Source organism: Morus notabilis, unplaced genomic scaffold (genome assembly GCF_000414095.1).
Source record: "Morus notabilis unplaced genomic scaffold, ASM41409v2 Scaffold583, whole genome shotgun sequence".
NCBI lineage: Eukaryota > Viridiplantae > Streptophyta > Magnoliopsida > Rosales > Moraceae > Morus > Morus notabilis.
Genome location: NW_010366405.1, coordinates 81,895 through 92,784, shown reverse-complemented (window position 1 = coordinate 92,784; position 10,890 = coordinate 81,895). Strand labels below are relative to the sequence as shown.

General features: G+C 35.8%; 1 protein-coding gene across 2 annotated transcripts in view; it reads right to left on the bottom strand.

Moving 5' to 3' along the window:
• Positions 1 to 4,594: 4,594 nt before the first annotated feature.
• The window catches only part of LOC21402301 (protein STRICTOSIDINE SYNTHASE-LIKE 2), a 14,158-nt gene continuing 7,862 nt past the window's right edge, over positions 4,595 to 10,890 (bottom strand). The window contains exons 2-3 of one of the 2 annotated variants that reach the window (XM_024173565.1): positions 7,533 to 7,799; positions 4,595 to 5,209 (exon numbers count right to left, since the gene is read on the bottom strand). In XM_024173565.1, coding sequence (XP_024029333.1) covers positions 4,630 to 5,209; positions 7,533 to 7,799 — 847 coding nt within the window. In that variant the 3' untranslated portion in view covers positions 4,595 to 4,629. Of the gene's footprint in view, positions 5,210 to 6,030; positions 6,646 to 7,532; positions 7,800 to 10,890 lie in introns of those variants that run through there. The other variant, XM_010110208.2, reaches the window with a different exon arrangement.

Sequence of the window (10,890 nt, the reverse complement as noted above, 5' to 3'; positions counted from 1 at the left end):
AATGTTAATGAATGATTTCTTAAGCAAAGAGATCTTGTGAACTGGTAATAGAGTCTATTGCTGTAAGCCTAGATAGGATGCGGAGAGTGCATCCTCGGGGGCAGAACCCGAAACCGGTCCGGGTAGGCGAGGCACTTGGTTAGGTAAGTAATTTGTACTAATTACTTGCTGAAGCCTGTAACATGGTTATTTTCAGTTATATTTCCTTTGAGAAAAAGGATGTGAGGTTCCGGCTGTTCTGTCGGGACTGAATGTCTTATTTTATTTATGTATTCAATTATTTATTTATGCGCTCATTTATTTTAAATATTTCAAATTATATCCTACTGGGTCTTTCGCTCACGTTTTATGTTTTAAATGTTAAACCCCTCCCAGGAGACTCGAGGAGCGGTGCAGGATAGCTGGAGTTGCTACTGTTGGATCAAGTGAGGATTGAGTTTATCCTCTGAACAAATGTAAGGAATTGATACTGTATGTCCTGTGGGATGGAGCCCTGTGTGTCAGAGGCTCCTGGATTATGTCGTTTATTTAGATTTTTATGCAGTTAAGTGTGGGACCCGGTTGGGAATCTGCTTTATTAATCCCAAATCGAGTTCCACGTCACCCACCCCGTTTGGGGGGCGTGACAGTACTAGATTCAAAATATACACAGTAGTTCTTAGGGCATAACCCCATAACGAAGTAGGAAGTGAAAATAACTCAACATTGATCTTATCATGTCGAACAAAGTTTGATTTCTCCTTTCACCAATACCATTCTGTTATGGTGTACCGGGTGTAGTCAATTAGGATACTACACCTTCTTCAATCAAGAAATACCGAAACTCTTAGTCCAGGTATTCACCCCCTCGATATGAGGTAATTGGGATTTATTAGTGTGCCTAATTTTATTTAATTAATTAATTATTGATTAATAAATGTTTCTGACGAGTAGATTTAAATAATTCTAAGGTATTTAAATATTCTTAGTATTTATATTTTACCCAGAAGTGTGTATGGGCACATTTCTGGACTGTTATTTTAAATGTTTGACACATGTCCATTTTTCTTTTCTTTTCCTTTTTATTTTTCTTTCTCTTTCTTTTCCTTCCTTTCCTTTCCTTCCCGAGCACCCTCTCTCTCTTCACTCTCTCTTTCTCCCTCTCCCATTTCTATCTCAAATCAACCGGATTTCAAACCAAAGGAAAGTTTCAAGAAGTTTTCAACGCCAAAAGAAGGATTTGAGGTAAGATTTCTGAGGATGTTTAATTAGCTAATTTTTCTAATTAGAAAATTTTTAAAAAAAAAAAAAAAAAAAAAAAAAAAAAAACCTCTCTTAATTCTTGGATTTTCAAATTTAGAAACTTATTTTTTGTTCGAAATATATTTTGATGGATTTTGAGTAAAACTATGGTAGAAATTGGAGATCTTGGGTTCTTTGGACTTGATTTAGTACTTAGAACCCAGATCTGGTGGTTTTCCTTTGAGATATTTCAATTTTAGACTTGAATTTGCAAGTTTTGTGCTGATTTTCTTTGGACTGGCCCTTCTGGCCATCCTGCCCTGATTCCACCGGTCGACCTATGCGGTCAACCGGTCTGCACTACATCAGGTTTACCTATGCGGTCGACCAAAGTGCACACCACTAGTCGACCGGTGGTGTTACATTGCTCTGTCATCGGTCGACCGGTGTACACTGGGTTTGACCCTGTTCTGTTGAAAAACCCTGTTTTGACTTCGGTTTTTTAGGAGAACCCAAATTAGCTTCATTTGGGGACCTATAATGAATGGATTAGCTCCTTTACTCCATGTTTTGAGATTGATAACCTTTGGAATGATGATTTGAAACATGAAATGGTTTGTGAACCGGTAATTGAATTATGGCCCACTAATAGGAAATCAAAGGATATAATTGAGATTGAATTACTTTAGGAATGAGAATTGGATCCTAAAGTGTTGTTTTGTATCAGTGCTAGCTGTGGACTCGGATTGGGGGGCTTGAGGAAGCAAAAACCGGAATAGAGTAATGCTAGCTAGGTTTGGTACTTGCAAGGTAAGATTTCTTACCCTTTTCTTTGTGAGCCTATTTTCAAAAGAATTTTGGCCTTGAAAATGATTTAAAGAAAGGACATGTTTGCGAAAGAAAAGTATTTCAAAAATAATAGCTTGATTTTAGCTATTGGGATCATAATGAACTGTTTTATAAAGTTTAATGAATGATTTCTTAAGACAAGAGATCGTGTGAATCGGTAAACCGGCTGATGACCTAGATAGGATGTGGAGAGTGCGTCCTTTGGGGCAGAACCCGAAACCCGGCCCGGGGGTGTTAGGCTTGTGCACGTGGTTGTGTAAGTAATTTATCATAGTATAAATTACTTGCTGATGCCTGTAATACGGAGATTTTCTGTTATATTTCTTTTGAGAAAAAGGATGTGAGGTTCCGGCTGTTGTGTTGGAATTGAATGTCTATATTTATTCATTTACTTATTCATTTACTTACTTGTTTACTCATTTATTTACTTATTTACAAAGTTATTTCAAAATATATCCTACTAGGCATTTCGCTCGCGTTTTATTATTTTATAAATGTTAAACCCCTCCTAGGCGACTCTAGGAGCAGTGCGGAGTAGCTGAGTTACTACCACCCGATTAAGAGAGGATTGTGTTCATCCTCCTGGTGTACGAATGTAAGAATTTGTAAATTCTGTAAACTCTGATATTTGGATTTCTAAACTGTGGTTAATGTCTGTAATGTTATTTACACGTTCATGTATGTACGATACTAAAGATCCTGTTGATAGATCCTGTGGGTGTAGCCGTGAAGAGTGTTAGAGGCGGGAGTTTTAGCCTCTTGTGTTGTTCTTGTAATTTATTTTCGACACAATAGTGGGGCTCGTTTGGAGATTTCTTTAATATTTTCCTATTAGTTTTAATAATGTTTAACTCCTAATCGAGCCTCCACGTCACCGACCCCTGTCCCGGGGCGTGACAGTTGGAGTATGAAAGGTTAAATTACATATTATGAAAATTGTATTTATAAAATGATAGAATTATTTAAATTTTTATTAGAGAAACATTAATTAGTGGAGAAATCTATATAATTTTTAGGGTTTAATATAACTATCCTTGTGTTTTGGTGGGCTGGGCAAGTAGCCCCAAGCCTGTAGGGATAAACAACCAGCGGCTGAAGGCCTTGAGGCCTAGAAGCATCTCGCTAAGCCCGTTAATCGGTCTAGTATGTCTTAACTCTAATTTTCTAGGAACAAAGAGGGAATTAGCATAATTTTAATGATCACTAACAGTATAATCTTTATAGCTTTTTTTTTTTTTTTTTGGCGCTCTGATGATCCATAGAGTGTGTTTGTAACTTGGTGTTAGTAAACAACAGTCATTTAATTACTACACATTTTAAAAATTGTACGAGAACTCATAAAATTACACTATATACATATAGATCCCCTCTAACAATTAAGACCATGACCCATATTTCTCTTTTGGGGGAAAAAAATTAAAAAACTAATAATAAAAAATATTATTTATGTTACTCTATTAAAATAAATAAATAATTGTCACTCAATTAATAAAGAGAAAACAAAAATAATAATGGCACCAAACTATTTAGAATAACATAAATAGTAAACATTTACAAAACTATGACATATTATATTTTTCTCTTTCACATCTACCCAATTCAAAGTCCACAAAGAGTTCAAGTAAAGTGAAAATGACTCAAATTGCTTGGGCTAAATGAACCACATAATGTACTCCATAGCCAAAAAAAAGAAAAACAAATTGCCTTCTTTTTTTTCCTTTTTATCTCCTTAAATTTGCTTGTTGCTACATATTAATAGTTAATCCTAACTACATGAAAGAGTAGAAATTTAATTCCTTTAGTCGTCATTTACGCACAAAAAATTCTTCTTCTTCTTCTTCTTCTTCTAGATATAAAAGAGCAAATATGTCACTAGTATTCATTTTTAGTAGTTCAAAACAGTGAATTTTTTTAGTAAAACTGTGATCGGTCAGAAGTATACACTAATAAGGATAAAGAAAAATACAAATATTTTTAAAACGATCATATTGGCCCGGTGCTTTGAAAGCTAATAAAATGTAACAAGTTTTCAGACGACCTGAGCATACGTTCGGATAACACCCGAGCGTATGCTAGGGAAACCACTCGAGCGTACGTAGGGAAACCACCCGAGCATACGCTCAGGTAGAGAAGCAGATGGAAGATCAACAGTTATCAAGCCTCAATGTCAAATAACGGTCAACGATTAAAGGTATTTAATGACTCAAGTTTAATTCGTTTATTAATTCTTTTTAACATTCAAAAGTTAAGAGCCTTATTGTATTAAAAAGAGAATAAACTCTCAAATTAATGGAGGAATTAACAACCCCCCCACAATTCTCAATATACTATAAATTCTCTCGGTTTGAGACGTAAATATGCGCACTCATTTCTGAATACAATTGCTTTATAATTGTCTTCACTTTGTTCTTGTTACTTTTTCTAAGGTTCTTTATGTTCTTCGAGTGTTCTTTAAATTTCCTCAGATAATTTATTTATTTAATCTGAATTTTTAGTCTAAGGACATTAGATAAATGTTGGACGAAATTTTACTCCGACATATATTACAAGTTTGTGTAATTAATTTGTATCATTTAATGTGATCTTTCCAGCATAAGGTTTATGTATAGATCCAATCCAAAGATTCCCATCTCTCTCCTCCACCTCAGAAACAGCTTTCCATTTCACACCACTCTTGTCTTCAAGCACATCCAACAAAACACCTTCCTCACTCAACCTAATCATCAACCCTCTTCCTCTCCACTTACCCAGACTTGTGTACGCCTTCATTACATCAAATGGAAGCTGAAGAATGGCTTTTGCTATACTTGGATATGAAAGAATCAATTCAAAGACCTTTTTTCTTTCTGAGTGAATTCCCACCCAAAATCCTCCTCTTGGACTCCCCTTAATGTTGTCTGGAAATCCGGGCAATTGTGAAAAGACTTCAAAAGTCCCAGCCTTGGGAGTTCTTAGCCAATACCTCATGATCCTGCAAGACGTGGTCTCTGCAATCAAAAGGAAATCTCCATTCTGGCTTAGTGCCACCCCATTTGGGAATGAGAGATTTTCAAGTAAAACATCTACTTGTTTGCTTTGAGGATCATAACTCATTAATCTTCCGGTTGTGTCTCCACTTAATATAACAGAAAGGTAGTTCCTGAAACATTACAAATCATGTAAGGACACAAGATTTTTTTCATAATAAGGAGAGACCTCCAATTCAACTACATGAAAGAGTAGAAATTTAATTCCTTTAGTCGTCATTTACGCACAAAAAATTCTTCTTCTTCTTCTTCTTCTTCTAGATATAAAAGAGCAAATATGTCACTAGTATTCATTTTTAGTAGTTCAAAACAGTGAATTTTTTTAGTAAAACTGTGATCGGTCAGAAGTATACACTAATAAGGATAAAGAAAAATACAAATATTTTTAAAACGATCATATTGGCCCGGTGCTTTGAAAGCTAATAAAATGTAACAAGTTTTCAGACGACCTGAGCATACGTTCGGATAACACCCGAGCGTATGCTAGGGAAACCACTCGAGCGTACGTAGGGAAACCACCCGAGCATACGCTCAGGTAGAGAAGCAGATGGAAGATCAACAGTTATCAAGCCTCAATGTCAAATAACGGTCAACGATTAAAGGTATTTAATGACTCAAGTTTAATTCGTTTATTAATTCTTTTTAACATTCAAAAGTTAAGAGCCTTATTGTATTAAAAAGAGAATAAACTCTCAAATTAATGGAGGAATTAACAACCCCCCACAATTCTCAATATACTATAAATTCTCTCGGTTTGAGACGTAAAGATGCGCACTCATTTCTGAATACAATTGCTTTATAATTGTCTTCACTTTGTTCTTGTTACTTTTTCTAAGGTTCTTTATGTTCTTCGAGTGTTCTTTAAATTTCCTCAGATAATTTGCTTATTTAATCTGAATTTTTAGTCTAAGGACGTTAGATAAATGTTGGACGAAATTTTACTCCGACATATATTACAAGTTTGTGTAATTAATTTGTATCATTTAATGTGATCTTTCCAGCATAAGGTTTATGTATAGATCCAATCCAAAGATTCCCATCTCTCTCCTCCACCTCAGAAACAGCTTTCCATTTCACACCACTCTTGTCTTCAAGCACATCCAACAAAACACCTTCCTCACTCAACCTAATCATCAACCCTCTTCCTCTCCACTTACCCAGACTTGTGTACGCCTTCATTACATCAAATGGAAGCTGAAGAATGGCTTTTGCTATACTTGGATATGAAAGAATCAATTCAAAGACCTTTTTTCTTTCTGAGTGAATTGCCACCCAAAATCCTCCTCTTGGACTCCCCTTAATGTTGTCTGGAAATCCGGGCAATTGTGAAAAGACTTCAAAAGTCCCAGCCTTGGGAGTTCTTAGCCAATACCTCATGATCCTGCAAGACGTGGTCTCTGCAATCAAAAGGAAATCTCCATTCTGGCTTAGTGCCACTCCATTTGGGAATGAGAGATTTTCAAGTAAAACATCTACTTGTTTGCTTTGAGGATCATAACTCATTAATCTTCCGGTTGTGTCTCCACTTAATATGACAGAAAGGTAGTTCCTGAAACATTACAAATCATGTAAGGACACAAGATTTTTTTCATAATAAGGAGAGACCTCCAATTTATACAAATAATAGCACGTAAGAAATTAATACACGTCATCAAAAAACAGTTTTATGGGACAATATAAAAATAATGGTATTATGCACATTTGCACCATGAATTTTTCAGCCTTTAACAACTTGTCTCTAAACTTCTAATTTAGTAATTAGACCTCCTATCCCAAACTTAATAGTGTTTTCCCTTAATTAAATTGTGGCGACGAGGCCCATTTTGTTAATGATTGTGTTAATTGGTAACTAAATTGGTGGGATGAATTGTCAAAATTAGAAGTTCAAAGAAAGTTGTCAAAAGTTAGAAAAATTAAGAGGGTAAAAGTTCCAAAAACTGTAAAACGAACATAAAACTTGTTAGGGGTAAAAAGGTAGCAACCAAAAAGAAATTCCAATTCTACATATTTCGAAGAACTTTAACAAATATGCATTCATGATCATGATGTTTGTGATTCAATTTTTCACAATGGCCTCGTTCGTTTCGCTGATTCGAGTTTAGAATTTGAGTTTTGCTACAGTAAAAAGCTCTCACAAACAGTCACATCTAACTTTTTTACTACAGTAAAAAGCTCTCACATAAAATCACATCTCAACTCAAATTCTAAACTCGAATCAACGAAACGAACGCGGCCAATATGTCGCATTTATCTAGAACATAACGTTGTAAAAAGACTTCGATCAAATCCCACTTTCACCGGGTTGGGTTTTTTTCTTAAAGGAAAAGGCCAAGTCAAATTGACTAATGGATTAATCCAACAAAAAAAAAAAAAAATCATTGCATAGTTAGTACTAGTCTAACTGAAAGAGAACGTAAAAGATTATGTATGATATACCTCCTTTGATAACGAGAACTGCTATCAGTAAAATAGACTAATCCATTCTCATCATTGATGTCTAAACCGTTGGGAAATGCAAATGGAACTCCTTGTGCTTGAGTCACCACCCGGGTGGCCAAGCCGCCTTCAGCCCCGACAACGAGCAGCCCCATATAGGCGTCGGCGATGTAGAGATCACCGCTCGTTTTGTGGAAACTCAGGCCCAACGGACGCCCACAAATGTGCTCCGTCAGATGATGATCATGTGACCCTTCACAGCTAGATCTAAGCCAACGTAAACACGGTCAAATAAACGTCAACACATAGATGGTGATTATGTTATGTTGTGTAGGAATGGATTGTCAAATGCACAAACATATACAAGTATATGTCATATATATGCTTAGCTATATTACATCAAATCCAAAACCGTACATTTACATATGAGGGGATACTGACACAAATAGGTTTATGACATCTCTTTCTTGGCACCTTCCAATATTTGAGTTATTCCTCATCCGTCTCTTTCCTCTCTATTTTCCATATACTATACTACCATCCACCAACCGAAATCCCCAACATTGGTGAAGTGTTTTGCTCTTGAATATTGCCAAGTTTTGCTTATCTACGTAATTGAATTTCAGAATGCTGAATTTTGAATATAAGCACTATTCCGGTGCTCAGGCTATTTCCATGACGAACACCTGGGATTCCCAGTTTGATAGGGGTTTCTTCAAGACATTCAAGGCTGCCTTTAAGAACAGTTGATCACCATGATAGGTTAATAGTAATTGAAGGTTTGTTCTATGCTTTGTTATACCCAACACCAAAATTCCGCTCGCATCGCATCTGTTGAGTGTGGCACAATCGATCTGGCTAACCCACCAATCGAAATTCACGATCTCGGTTGCTTCCCAAATACACGGAGATGTTTCCAAAAATCAGAACTCAATTCCCAAACTAATTTACCAACACTCTCCCTCCAGATTCCTCTTCCATCAGTACGATCAAACAGTCCTCCTATTAGTGAGAAACAAACTTATAACGGGGGTTGGGTCTCGAGCAAATAAAGAACGAAACAAGATCGAACACAAAGTAAGAAAAAGAAGCCACGAGAAGAAGAATAACCAAGAATAGCAGCTATTTGATTGCGAATTTGCGTGCTGGAAATGCAAACGTAGGCTGACCTTGGTTAGCTAGTATAACCAAGAACCTATTTGTAAATTTAAGGACCAAAATTGTATTAAGGATAAAAAATGCCACGGTCACAACACAAGAAACTGAAACTAAAAGATGAAAGTTTAGTTTTCATTCCATCATAGAGTAGTTAGGTTTCAAAAATAAGGTTAACTCTAAGAACATAGTACCAAACATATACAGAGAGAGAGGGAGAGAGAGAGGAGAGAAAAATTCGAAAACCGCTAACCAAAATGACCAGCTCCAATCAATGCACAAGGAGAGAAGATAAATGATAAGCAGAAAGCCTTTAATTAGGCAGGTTTTGTTAGAAGGAATATGAAAGTGTGATTGAAGGTGTTTGTTAGTCAGCTGAGTTGGTTAGGATGTTGTTCTGGAGGGTTGAGTTAGTTACTTCTAGTTTTAAGAACAGGGAATTGGCCATGGAATGTCCTGGAGAATAGTCCAAGCTAGGATTGCAGGCCCTGGAAGCTCTGCTAAAGCTGTACTATATCAATTCATCAATAAGGAGCAATAAAGAATTACTCTTCTTTTCTTTCTGGCTTGTTCTTCTATACTATTCTGAAATAGAAATTGTCCAGCTCTATCATTTTGGTATCAAAGAACCCAAATATTTTAAAATTGAATAATGCTTTTTGGAAGAGAGAGCCATCACACAACAAGGAAATGAATGGGAAGAAAATGTACCATACAGGACTCTTTAACCAAAAATGAACAAACACGATAAAAATATTAGCTCATATATGATACAAGAATATTTAGCTCACATATACAATCGAAAGCATAATAATTACTCAAAAAAAAAAAAAAAAAAAGAGGATAACAATTACAACTAAGTAGCACAAAGGAATGGGAGGTAATTGTATCCTTTTGATTGCCAGGCTTCCAGTTAGCACAAATAGTTCTTCAACTCAATTATCAATCAGACGAACAACAGTAGTAGCTCAACTATACAACACTTGGAAACAGAGATTTGATAAAATCAAAGCAGTTTCATTTCAATTAAGCCATACCTCATCATCTTCGAACCAAAACATATTAAAGTTCAACCATAAATTTACATTTGCTTCCAAATTCTACATTAAAGCCAGCCATGCATCAACTGGTTGAGCATTTAAACAAGAAAACTAAGCAAGGAAGCGTAACTTAACAAGAAAACCATGGAAATTATTTAGCCCCTTCTGATGTCCAAGCTAAGGACCAGGTGCTCACGAAAACTTCAAACTTTAAAAAGAAACCTCTAAATTTTATGTATGCTGCTACAGTACGTATCTTAATGACTTAAAAGCCTTAGGAAAGAGCTTTGATTGAGAGATTACACGAGTATAGACGGAAAGGGGCTGGAAACAAGGAATAGCTCGTTTGAGTTTAAGGGTTAGGCTTCGGGGTATAGTTGTTATGGGTTTCTTTAGGCTGCAAATGTGGGGGAAAACACTGAAAAAGTGGCAGCAAATGGGAATGAAGACCCTGAAACATTAAAAAGTAAAAACAGAAAAACAAAAAACAAAACAAAACAAAAGGCAATATATATATATATATATATTAATGTGCGTACAATGGTACGTAACTATTCATGCTAACATATTTTATTTAGATCGCCAAACCAGCGGAATGAAACACCAGTCGAACTAGCAATCATAAAAGAGATTGGCACATAGATAAAAGAATAAGGACACCCTATCCATTTGAAGAAATTCTGGTCCAAAAGATTCAAAATCACAACAGAAGATGGCCAGAGTAGGGCAATTACCTAGTAATTTGAAGCACTATTGCTAAAACTTGAGAATCTAATAATACTCAAAGCAAGCAAATATAAGATGATTAAAATGCATTGGTCAAAAACTTGAGATACTCGAAACAAACTGATGGCTAACAGCCCCGCCGTTTTTTAAACGTGAGGCACTCAAAGCAAGAAAAATAAGATCATTAAGGTCCAGTAAATCACATAAACGCTTATAGCTTATATTTTTCTTTTCTTATCTTATCAATAATAATAATAAAAGAAAATGATAAATCTAAGCGATTCCACTACAAAGACAATCACAACAAAGAAAGGGAAATGCTAACCAATATCGTAAACAAAAATATGCAGTTCCATTAGATAGCTACTCACATATTTAAAGGCCATCAGCTTCAAATCCCGCCCCCCCCCCCCCCCCCCCCCCCACTCACAAACCCC